Source organism: Chelonia mydas, chromosome 26 (genome assembly GCF_015237465.2).
Source record: "Chelonia mydas isolate rCheMyd1 chromosome 26, rCheMyd1.pri.v2, whole genome shotgun sequence".
In the NCBI taxonomy this organism is placed as follows: Eukaryota; Metazoa; Chordata; order Testudines; family Cheloniidae; genus Chelonia; species Chelonia mydas.
The window spans coordinates 11,321,490-11,333,183 of record NC_057859.1 but is presented as its reverse complement, the minus strand read 5'-3'; the positions used below and the strand labels follow the sequence as shown (position 1 = coordinate 11,333,183).

At 54.1% G+C, this 11,694-nt stretch overlaps 2 protein-coding genes across 2 annotated transcripts; both read right to left on the bottom strand.

The window, feature by feature from the left end:
* Positions 1-1,327: 1,327 nt before the first annotated feature.
* Positions 1,328-3,466, bottom strand: SNRPG (small nuclear ribonucleoprotein polypeptide G). Its single transcript, XM_007065469.4, has 4 exons — positions 3,325-3,466; positions 2,725-2,747; positions 1,945-2,069; positions 1,328-1,524 (listed from the first exon to the last, which is right to left on the bottom strand). Exons 1-4 carry the CDS (start codon positions 3,354-3,356, stop codon positions 1,474-1,476), a joined length of 231 nt encoding a protein of 76 aa, XP_007065531.1. The 5' UTR covers positions 3,357-3,466; the 3' UTR covers positions 1,328-1,473.
* A 999-nt stretch (positions 3,467-4,465) lies between these two features.
* FAM136A (family with sequence similarity 136 member A) lies at positions 4,466-11,081 on the bottom strand. Its single transcript, XM_037886233.2, has 3 exons — positions 10,897-11,081; positions 8,402-8,542; positions 4,466-6,689 (listed from the first exon to the last, which is right to left on the bottom strand). The coding sequence occupies exons 1-3, from the start codon at positions 10,981-10,983 to the stop codon at positions 6,501-6,503; spliced, it is 417 nt and encodes a 138-aa protein (XP_037742161.1). The 5' UTR covers positions 10,984-11,081; the 3' UTR covers positions 4,466-6,500.
* Positions 11,082-11,694: the final 613 nt, after the last annotated feature.

Sequence of the window (11,694 nt, the reverse complement as noted above, 5' to 3'; positions counted from 1 at the left end):
ATGTCCTTTGAAACAAACTATCGGCGTAGAGGGTGGTATTGAGAAGCAAACTGTATCAAGGGTTTGATCAGCCTTTAAACAGTAGCTGCATCTCCTGGGAAGATTAGGTTATTTCCATGAGTAATATGTCTGTGCCTTCTACTCTGCTGTGGAGAAAAGTATAAAGCCACAGAACCTTCATACCAGAAAAGTGTCAAGTCTCTATACAGCCATTTTTTAATATTTATGTACATGCTAGTTATTGATAGTTTAATCTTTTGAAGATCCTTAGGACTGGCCGATTCTTTCTTCAGCATTTTTAAGTCCCGTTTCTAGTAGCAGTAGACAATATGTCTGTGAAAGTGAAAGTTATTCAGATATAACAGAACTAGTTTTGGTTTTTATATAATTAAATAGGTGCCACTCTTTGTAAAGCAAAAGGTGGGGCAAATGCTTTAGCTAAACCCAAGCCTATTAAAGGATTTCATTGTTAGAGAGGTTTTGCACTGCAGTAGCAAAATTGAAATATGAATCGTGTCCAGAGGCCAAATTATCTGCTGCTGTAACTCCACTATCTATAAATGTTAGTTTCACATGATGAGGGAACAGCTCATTGTGCAAGGAGTTCATCTATTGTACTGTGCTAGAGTTGTTCACTATAGTAAATACACTGCTGTTTCACTATCAGAACCAGCTGGAATGGTTTGAACTCCAGAAACATCACAATGGAGTAGTTTTATTACCACTACACAAGTCAAACCATGTTTAGTGTTTGATTTCCCAGGAGCCTGACGCACCCAGCTCATGTAGTAATCGCTGAAGGTGAACCCAAAGGCTTTGCTGGAGAGGCGGAGAGTCTGGGGGCTTTTTCACATCCCCTCTGGACTCCAAAAGCTGGACTTGTGATTAGACCAGGATAGGCTAAATCCTTTAAGCCATCCTGCCCCAGCGAAGGAAAAAGATTAGTAATTCAGTACCTTTCTGCTCTAAACACATTTTAAAATAGGCCAAAATGGACGGGAAAGAGGCAGACTGAAATTCACAGTCCATGATTCTGGCTCTTTTCTGCTGTGAAGACTGGAGAACTGTTCCTAGACATTTTTCACTTGAAATAATGAAGGGGAAAGATTAAAAGTGTCTAGTCCTGCTGGCCTGAAAGCTTGTGTATTAATAAAATGGTCAAATAAAAAAAGGTATAGCTCACCTATTGTGCTACCACAGAACTAAAGTCTCTCAGTTACTTCTGGTGCACTCCAGAGCCAAGACTTTCTGGAATATGCACAAGATACTTCAGCAGGCAATCGGCACCAGTTTTAAGAGGAAGTTACATTAATTTAATTTACTCAAGTTATGTTAACCATTACAAAATTTATTTAACAAAAATAAGTTTACATGAGGAATGTACAGTTCCTGAAGACTCCTCATTCGTTAACAAGACAGCTGGAGTTAAGGGGAGGTTTAATCACAGCGCTAGGCAGGAGTTCACTGGTTAATCTATACTCGTTCCAAGGCTTCTAACATAATGATGCTGTTTCCTCGTATTACCTAAAAATAAGGAATATAAAAAGATTAGAATTCTTTCGCAACCAATGTGGTTTAGCAGAACTAGAGATGGGACAAAGATCAGAAGTATTTAATGCTAGCAAACAACCCAGCTAGGAAGTGATCTACAGCATGTATATTTCTCCAGATTAGCTCTTCTAGAAACATGAACAGCAATTAACTTTGACTCATAAACCTCCCAGAGATTATTCAGTGACAGGTATGATGTGGACTATCTAGTTTCCTAGAATTCACCTGGTTCAGGCACATTTGCTAGAAAATAGTGCTCATCAAGATACTGGAATTATGGCAACATGTGGGGACTGGGGAAAGAGTCTGAAATAAGGACCCCCCCCCCCACACACACACACAAAAAACGTTTCAACCCATACCATCCAATAGGGGTGAAAACTCTCTACTTACCACCATCCCTATAGTGTTCTGTTGTCCACCTTGTGCCATCTCCACACACTCGTCTATCACTAGATTCATGAAGGGGTCAAACCCTCGCAATATCCCTTGGACATGTCGGCCACCATTTAACTTCACTAGAAGAATTATTTGGCAAATAATTAAAAAAAAAAAAAAAAAAACTACTGGTACGCAACTGTAGTATTTAGCTTTCTTGGTTAGAAAGTGATACCTTTGAGACGGGAGCTTTAGAACCATCTTTTAATGCTATGACGGTTTGAAACACTAGGCATACTGCATGTGAACGGACCATTGCTTACTAGAACTAGTATTCCCTATTCCACGGGCTTCATATACAAAAATGCAGTATAATACTGAGGAAGTCTGGATGGTGGTCAATATTAGCAGACCGTAGGCTGATATCACACATAGTACCCCTCAAAATTACAGGCATAAACCTGTAATGCAGGAGTAAAGTTACATTAGAGCTTCATAGTGGTTAGGCATTTAGTGTGCTAGTGATTGTTCTTCTGCGTTCCTGTTATCCTTGGGGAATGTTTTTGTACCATCCTTGATATAAGGATGTTTGCGTGAGTACACAGTGACTAGCACTTCTTAGGAATGTGCATTTCTGCAACATCATCCCTGTTCTTGCCAGATTCTGTGAGCAGGTCCTGCCTCATACCAGGCCTCTAATACAAGGGCTTATGTCTCAGGCTCTCTTCCTACTACCCTGGGAACTTTAAAACGACAGCGACGCTTAGAATAAATCTAGGCGCATAAAGAACTCACGTGACAGCTTCTTGTCCATGAATCTGAAAAGCATAAGGGGGAAGAGCCGCACGTTAGCGGGGCAGAAAGACGGTACGCGTTAACGCAGAACACGTATGCAGGTGTCACGCCATGGTCAACGTACCGGCTCAGTGCGGGGCTCTCTGGGCACGGTACCACGGCCCGGCAGCCTGACCACGGGCCAACAGCGCACTGCAACTCTGCGTGTGTTGGGGAGGGGGGGCGCGGAGACTTGAGTCAAGCTCTGCTCTGGGGCACCCAGGCTGATGTCACCCAGAATGGAGCGGGGGGGGGGGGTCCCTACGCACGCGCCCCTTGCCAGGGGGGATGGGGCGAGGCTGCCCCAGGGCCCTACCCGAGGTGCCACCACGTGCCCAGCACGGGGGGGGGGGCGGGGGGAGGAGTTACCCCAGAGGGGGGTCTCGCCCGCCCCGCGCAGACAGGCCCCGCTGGGCAGCGCGGTGCATGCCGGGACACAGGGGGAGTAGGCCATAAAGGTGGGTCCTACTGAAATTCTGGCCCAGGGGCTACCCCCCCGCGGGCTCCATATCTCCCCCCGCGGGGCGATCGCCGCCGCGCCCCCCCCCCGGCCGCACTCACTTCTTCAGCTCGGGCGGGTGCGCTTTACTCATGGTGCCGCCTCAGTCAGCCCCGCCACAACCGCCTGGCGCTCCTCCGCACGGCTCCAGCGCTGGCGTCACCCCGTCCGCGGCTCAGCGACCAATCAGGGATTACGCCGAGGCCGCGTGCTTGCCCGCTTTCAGCCAATCAACAGTAACGCCGGGAGCGCATGCGTATGACTTCAAATCACTGACCCAATCAGCGTGATCGCCGGTATCGCCTGCGGGTGACCTCACTGACCCGCCAGCCAATTGCAGGCCGTGCCGCTTCCTCCCGGCAGCGCCACAGGGAGGGCACGTGACTCACTTCCCCCGTATTCCTCAGAATACAGGCCCTTTCTACGTAGTGGCAGCTCGGGAGCAAGATGGTTGCAGAACGGGCATTGAGAGCGGACAAGGCCAATTCCCCACCCGGAGCCGCCCGCAGCGCGCTCGCCGGTGCACACTGACGCGCCAAAAATATCGATGCGCGGCTCCCCGCGGCAATACGACCCTGCTTGTCCCATTGAGTTGCACGCTTACAGCAGATTAGCACCAGTGACAACGTTTAGATGCAAATTCGGGTTTCAAACGCGTCCAAAATTCGGGTCCCGCTCTGATTTCCAGGGGACCAATTTTCAAGACAGTGGTGAATCAGAAATTCCAACGCAGGAGAAACCTTCCCTACCTTTGCTGCCAGCCCTTTCATGACTCTGACTCCCGGTTACATCCCCTTTCCCCTGTCTTGTCTATTTCGATTGCAAGCTCTTTGGGGAAGGGACTCTCCCCTATTCTGCTGGCAAAGCCCCTGGCACCACGGCGCTCCACTGTGCCTTGCCCCCCGGAAGGCGCGAAACAGGATTACTAACAAGCTTGCCCTTTGGTTCCCAAGCAGTGAGTTGGAACTAGAGCTGGTTTCAATGTTAGCCGTGAAACCCACGAGCTACAAGGCAAAATGAAGCGCTGGAGAGAGGAAAACCCGCTAGAACATGTACAGAGCTGTAGCTCACGAAAGCTCATGCTCAAATAAATTGGTTAGTCTCTAAGGTGCCACAAGTCCTCCTTTTCTTTTTAGTCAAAATCCAGCACTTCTCGCAGCAGAGCCATGCCAAGCCTTGTCGTAAGTAAAAATACGGAGGAAGTTGTCATCTAACATTTATTTTTGAATCAAACTTTCGGAAAATAAATCAGCTTTTAAAAAGGACAGAACAAAATGGTTGTGTTCATTATAGCTGTTCCTGAGAAGGTACACAACAGGTCATTCAGCTCACAATAAATAGAACCATCCTAAGATACTCGCTACCGTGTCTCCAGCCACAAGGACAGGACGAGGTGGTGCTGCTGTTTACTGGATGTCGTTTCCCCTTTTTATTTTGGTGGTGATCATCTCTCTGTATTGTGCTCATTTACTTTGAGGACCACAGATTCAGAACTGTCTCCTCCTGCAGCTGAGTAGCTCCACATCTGAGGCAGCCAGTAATGCTGCTCCATGACTCACGGAGTCACGCCTTGCCCCAGCATTCAAGCCAACCTCCTCTGCATTGCTCCCTCTCCCCGCTGCTCTGGGGAGGAACAAGATGTGAAATCCACCTCAAGCCTGCACTGCAACATCCTGAAGAATCTGACTGTGCACTGATTTACGCTGCTGTAAATCCAATACTTTAGCAGAAAAACTCCTGATTTATACCAGGATGAGGGAGAACAGAGACAGGCTCTCTGTGTGTTTAATTAGGAATATCAGGTCAAAAAGGAGGACAGAATCCTTAAACCTTAAATCCTTAATCCTCTATTAAAACCTTCAGTGGTTGTTTTGCAGAGGCTCAGGTGAGGACAGTTATTTATGCCACACTGCATGGAACAATGTACTTGGTATAACTCTTAAAGATAGACTTCAGGCCCAACGCTGCTGTTCCTTACACCGCTATAAATCAGGAGTAACTCCACTAAACCCAGTAGAGTCATACTGGTGTAAAACCATCAGGAGTAGATCATTAAGTGGTATTGGCCATCCCTTTTCAACAGAGCATGCTACTTCTTGTGAATCATTCCTCCAGAGAACCCATACTGGGCTGGATGACCTTGCTCTCTTAGTAGAATTAGACACTGCAGGGTTGGTGGCCTGATGAAGACAAGGGGCTGATTCTCCACTCAGTCACGCTGGATTTACACACAGGCATATCTCCATTTATTCCAGTAGCATTACTCCTGATTTATACCAGTGTGAGTGGCAGTAGAGGCTGAAGATGTTTTAACTGCAGAGACTTGACCCACCAATGCAAAAATGTTCTCCCTGATTCCTGGTGGAAGAAACATTGTAAGAGAAACAGACTGATTATCTAATACATTGCACACACTCCCTTTTGCATTGTTTCTTCCACGGCAAAAGACATCTGCACTAGAGGGACCTGTCAGTGCTAGACGGTAAGTTCTGCAGATGTGAGAGCAGCTGAGGAGGAGAAAATCCTGTCCCCAAAGCATTTTTTTGTAATCACAACAGCCTGGAGAACAAGTGAGGCAGGAATACTGGCCCTTTGAACTCTAGGGCATCAGTTCAAACCCAACCCAGTGATAGTTTCACTTCAAATCCTCCTAGCCCATCACATCACCACCATCAAAAGGACACAGAGACTGGACTTCTGGAGCCAGATCCTCAGTGGGTTTACACTGGCAAAACTCCACTGTCACTAATGGGGCTACATTGATTTACATCTGCTGAGAACCTGGCTCTTAACTCCTGCAGGGCACTATTGAGGAATATTGGTTAGGCGGCACTGGGGAAGCTTGCATTGCTGTTACCCCTGTCTTAGGGACAAAGGCCCCTCAGGCTCCAGGCCTGTCAAACTGGTGCCTTCCAGCAGGCCTAAATTCAGAGGGAAGTCAAGGTCAGTGGAGGACACTGCTATTATCAGCATGGTGTGTACATACACTGACCATTAACCCTTTGAGAACTGGGGTCTGTCCTCTCCACTACTGGTGACATCCCTCAAATCAGCCCCAGACCACCAAGCCCTTAAACCAAACCAGCTCTCGCATGGACAACTGCAATACTTGGAAAATACAAAAATCACCCTAATCATCCATTTTCATTCCTCAATTTCCAACACGAATCTCCGTGTACACGTCTCTCTTTTAATAGGAACTACACTTATCCCTCTCTCTCCCCAAACAGACGCAGTTTTATTGTGCAATGGCTGCCAAAGTCTCCTTCATTTTCTTGGTCATGCTGGGGATGAGATGCACGTGATCGTCCACGCACTTCGTCACGCAGCTCTCCAGCTGTTGTTTCACCTGCTGCTCCTTGCTCCCTGAATCCAGGGAATCTTTGGCTTTGTCATTACAGTGCATCGTGCAGCGAGCCAAACGGTCCTGCAAATGAGAATTCCAGACAGTTAGAGTTCACGCAGCTGTGAGCAAAATGCACTGGGTGGTGTAGTAGCTGGACAAACGAGCTCTTATCCACTTCTTAGATGGCAGGCCATCATGCCTTTGGACACAGAACACAATTATTTGTAATGGAGGGGATGGATGGAAGAAGAACGAAGCTTGCTGCAGGCTCGAAGTTTACCACCATTTGCAACGAGACCTCCAAAGTCATTTTGCTATGTGGTGGTCTACATGCAATAAGTCGGGCAGGGTGTCTCAGCCTAGCTCATTGGTTCCAAGGCCAGAGGGGACCACTGTGATCATCTAGTCTGACGTCCTGTACAACACAGGCCAGAGAACCCCCCAAAATAATTCCTAGAGCAGAGCTTTCTGCAAAACAAGCAATCTCGGTTTAAAATTGCCAGTGATCCATCAGAACTGGAATGCGTTACCTAGGGAGGTGGTGGAATCTCCTTCCTTAGAAGTTTTTAAGGTCAGGCTTGACAAAGCCTTGGCTGGGATGATTTAGTTGGGGATTGGTCCTGCTTTGAGCAGGGGGTTGGACTAGATGACCTCCTGAGGCCCCTTCCAACCCTGATCTTCTATGATTCTAACTTTTGGTAAGTTGTTCCAGTGGTTAATTACTCTGTTCCACATGGCCAGCAGTTTACACTGAGACCGAGGACTGAATGATGTGTATCTGACACAGGGCATTTCACCTCTAGGTCATTAGTATTAACCAAGCTCAGGTCAGCAGCAGCTTAGAGATGATGCGATGGCTGCTTGGGGGGTCTCAGCCCAGTTCCTAGTAGGCATCTCCCCTGCATAATAAAAGCTGCATCACAGCTGGGACCCCTATTGAGGTTCTCAGGAGAGAGGCCCTTGAAGATCACATTGTTCTATGACCCCCAAATGCCATCCTTCTGAAGCAGGACAGAGTCAAGTTCACTGTGTGACAAAGAGAGAAAGGACGGTCCCGGGGTTAAAACATGGGAGACCTGAGTTTAAGTCCCTGCTTGGCCACAGCCGTCCTGTGTGATCTTGGGCGAACAATACCGACTCTGTGAACTGAGAACAGCACTGCCCTACCTCCCCGGGTGTTGTGAAGGTAATTGCAGACCGTGTGAACAAGACTGCGAGGCTCTCAGATACATTGGTAACGGGGGGGCCATCAAAATACCTCAGATAGATCAAAGCTTTCCCTCTGCCCACGCCGGAGCGGCTCCAAGGACAGAGAACTCCAGCCTCCCCGCTTCCAGACTGGCACCTTTCACCAGCACTAAAACTGGAGCATCGAAAAATCTATCCGAAGGATACACCTTCTCTTTGCAGGAGGTTCTCCTTCCTGCTGACCTGAGCTTTCAAGCCTTGTGTTGCACAGTGAGCCTGGATTTAATGCAGAGCAGAACCCTGAGTATCCGATACCCCCCATCCCTCAGAAGTCGTCTCTTCTCCAAAATGAGATGCCCCGTTCATGTTACCAACTCCCTGCTTGGGTACATCCCCTTTTGTCCAGGTTACTTTTGCAACGGGGTTTGGCCCAGCACTGGCTCGCCCCACACCCGCGTGCATCCACGGCAAACCTCTGCGCCCGGCTTCAGACTAAGCCGGGATAAGATTCCGTGGGGAGCTGGGGCCCAAGAGACCGCCGCTGTCGATGCTATTTCCCTACGGGAACATTAGGGACCAGGGTCCACCGGTCACCTTCTCCTCACCTGGAACCTCTCCAGCTCTTTGGTGACGACTGCCTGGGCCTGGGCCAGGGGCGCGTGGCAGCGCTCGATGCAATGGTGCACCTGCTGCATGGTGGCCATGTCGTTCTCGCAGCAGTCGGCGCTGCACCGAAACATGTTACCCTGCCAAGGGCGGGAAAGAAAGTTGGCTTTTCCAAAGCTGTCGCCTGTAGCAACGCACATCTGAACCCCCCCCCCCCCCCCGGCAATACACCTGTCCCATTCAGTGGGGGGCCCTGTGCAGACAGTGCCGACCTCCCATATCCACCTGGGGTTTGCAGAACGGCCTGGCTTTGACCCCCCCCAACTCTCCTTGAGCATAGCCCTGACCCACCCACACCCCCACCGCGGTGTGGGGCCCAGAGCCCTGCGCACAGAGGGGCCCAGATCCCTGCACACACACACACACACACACACACACACTCACTCCAGTAGGCATGGGGGCAGAGCTCACTGACCCCTTCCCCCCCTTCACTAAGGGTCCAGGGCCCCTCTACACACACACCCACAAGGGCGGGGAGGGGGCTAGGCTCACGGGTTTGCTCCCCGCATGGCCAGAGGAGCCCGGGCCCGCATTGCAATGGGTCAGAAAGCAGGGTGCTGCTGGGGGGGCGGGGGGAGAGGAGCAGGTAGATGGTGGGGGGGGGGGGGGGGGCTGGCAGCACAGAAGAGGGGAGAACCGGGGGGGAGGGGGGCTAGGCTCACGGGTTTGCTCCTCGCATGGCCAGAGGGGCCCGGGCCCGCATTGCAATGGGTCAGAAAGCAGGGTGCTGCTGGGGGAGGTGGGGGAGAAGAGCAGGTAGATGGGGGGGGGGGCTGGCAGCACAGAAGATGGGGGCCGGGGGGGGCTAGGCTCAAGGGTTTGCTCACCGCATGGCCAGAGGGGCCCGGGCCCGCATTGCAATGGGTCAGAAAGCAGGGTGCTCATGGGGTACTGCTGGGGGGGGAGGGGAGAGGAGCCGGTAGATGGGGGGGGCTGGCAGCACAGAAAAGGGGGGGCGGGGAGGGGGGCGGGGGTAGGCTCAAGGGTTTGCTCCCCGCATGGCCAGGGGAGCCCGGGCCCGTATTGAAATGGGTCAGAAAGCAGGGTGCTCATGGGGTGCTGCTGGGGAGGGGAGAGGAGCAGGTAGATGGGGGGGCTGGCAGCACAGAAGAGGGGGTCGGGGGGGGGGGGCTAGGCTCAAGGGTTTGCTCCCCGCATGGCCAGGGGGGCCCGGGCCCGCATTGCAATGGGTCAGAAAGCAGGGTGCTCATGGGGTGCTGCTGGGGGGGGGGGGAGGAGCAGGTAGATGGGGGGGCTGGCAGCACAGAAGGGAGGGTGGTAGGGAGGGGGGGGGCTAGGCTCACGGGTGTGCTCCCCGCATGGCCAGGGGGGCCCGGGCCCGCATTGCAATGGGTCAGAAAGCAGGGTGCTCACGGGGTGCTGCTGGGGGGGGGGGGGGAGGAGCAGGTAGATGGGGGGGGCTGGCAGCACAGAAGGGGGGGGTGGGGAGGGGGGGGCTAGGCTCAAGGGTTTGCTCCCCGCATGGCCGGGGGGCCCGGGCCCGCATTGCAATGGGTCAGAAAGCAGGGTGCTCATGGGGTGCTGCTGGGGGGGGGAGGAGCAGGTAGATGGGGGGGCTGGCAGCACAGAAGGGAGGGTGGTGGTGGGGGGGGGGGGGGGGGGGGCTAGGCTCACGGGTTTGCTCCCCGCATGGCCAGGGGGGCCCGGGCCCGCATTGCAATGGGTCAGAAAGCAGGGTGCTCATGGGGTGCTGCTGGGGGGGGGGGAGGAGCAGGTAGATGGGGGGGGCTGGCAGCACAGAAGGGGGGGGGGTGGGGAGGGGGGGGGCTAGGCTCAAGGGTTTGCTCCCCGCATGGCCAGGGGGGCCCGGGCCCGCATTGCAATGGGTCAGAAAGCAGGGTGCTCATGGGGTGCTGCTGGGGGGGGAGGAGCAGATAGATGGGGGGGCTGGCAGCACAGAAGAGGGGGTGGTGGGGGGGGGGCTAGGCTCACGGGTTTGCTCCCCGCATGGCCAGGGGGGCCCGGGCCCGCATTGCAATGGGTCAGAAAGCAGGGTGCTCATGGGGTGCTGCTGGGGGGGGGAGGAGCAGGTAGATGGGGGGGCTGGCAGCACAGAAGGGAGGGTGGTAGGGAGGCGGGGGCTAGGCTCACGGGTTTGCTCCCCGCATGGCCAGGGGGGCCCGGGCCCGCATTGCAATGGGTCAGAAAGCAGGGTGCTCATGGGGTGCTGCTGGGGGGGGAGGAGCAGATAGATGGGGGGGCTGGCAGCACAGAAGAGGGGGTGGTGGGGGGGGGCTAGGCTCACGGGTTTGCTCCCCGCATGGCCAGGGGGGCCCGGGCCCGCATTGCAATGGGTCAGAAAGCAGGGTGCTCATGGGGTGCTGCTGGGGGGGGGGAGCAGGTAGATTGGGGGGGGGCCTGGCAGCACAGAAGGGGGGGCGGGAGGGGCCGGCGGGGACCCCCTCCCCGTTACCTGCATCTTGCGGATGTTCTCCCGCTCCAGCCCCTGCACCATGCTGTCGATGGCCTCCTGCATCCTGCTCTGCGGAGCCTCGGCCATGCCGCCCGCGCCCACATGGGCCGGAGGACCCCGGCCGCCGCGCGCTCACTTCCCGGGCCAGCGCTCCCCCGGGGCGGGGGGGGCCCGGCGGCGCCGAACAGCGGCCCCTGCTGCCCGGCGGCGCGCACTGCAGGCCTGGGGCGCCCGCGCCGGCTGAGAGCGGCCGGCGCAGGGCAGCGTCTGCGGGGGGCTCTGCGCCAGCTGCCGGGCGGGGCCGCGGCCTCTGGCCGGGCTGGAGCGGAGGGAATCACACGTTGCGTGGCTGCTTGCCGAGGGGAGCACCAGCCAGCCCGTGGGGAAGGACGTATCCCGCCACAGGGGTGGAGGCACCTTGCCTGCTGGAGGGCAGGGAAGGGGAGCCTTGGCAATGCCCCTGTCGAACCAACGTGCACCCTGATTTGGGGACCCCTTCAGGGCCTCCCCTGGGGTGCTTCCTCGCCCCCAGCCAGCCCCTGCATGTAGGCGTCTACCAAAGCCCGAGGCGGAAGGGAAGGAGCAAGGGCAAGACCAGCCTGCTGGTGGTGGGGCACTGCTGGTCCTGAAGGGGATCGAAGGTGGAGCTGGTTAGGAATTGTCCCATGAAAGAAGCAGTTTAGCCGGAAACGGGCAATTCATTAAACCATGAATGTCTGATGGAAACAACTGCTCGTGCAAAGGGAGCGTGCAAGATGCCCCGCCCCCCGCAGCACACGGCGGTTGTGCAATCCTGAC

Bases quoted from the DNA above. Each gene is read 5' to 3' on its own strand.
- SNRPG (XM_007065469.4), bottom strand. From the start codon at position 3,356: ATGAGTAAAGCGCACCCGCCCGAGCTGAAGAA. The intron at 2,070-2,724 runs GTGAGTTCTTTA...TAATTCTTCTAG, and splicing joins CATGGACAAGAAGCTGTCAC to TGAAGTTAAATGGTGGCCGA. The intron at 1,525-1,944 runs GTAAGTAGAGAG...CCTTATTTTTAG, and splicing joins AGAACACTATAGGGATGGTG to GTAATACGAGGAAACAGCAT.
- FAM136A (XM_037886233.2), bottom strand. From the start codon at position 10,983: ATGGCCGAGGCTCCGCAGAGCAGGATGCAGGAGGCCATCGACAGCATG. The intron at 8,543-10,896 runs GTAACGGGGAGG...CGCCCTTGGCAG, and splicing joins AGAACATCCGCAAGATGCAG to GGTAACATGTTTCGGTGCAG. The intron at 6,690-8,401 runs GTGAGGAGAAGG...TCTCATTTGCAG, and splicing joins AAGAGCTGGAGAGGTTCCAG to GACCGTTTGGCTCGCTGCAC.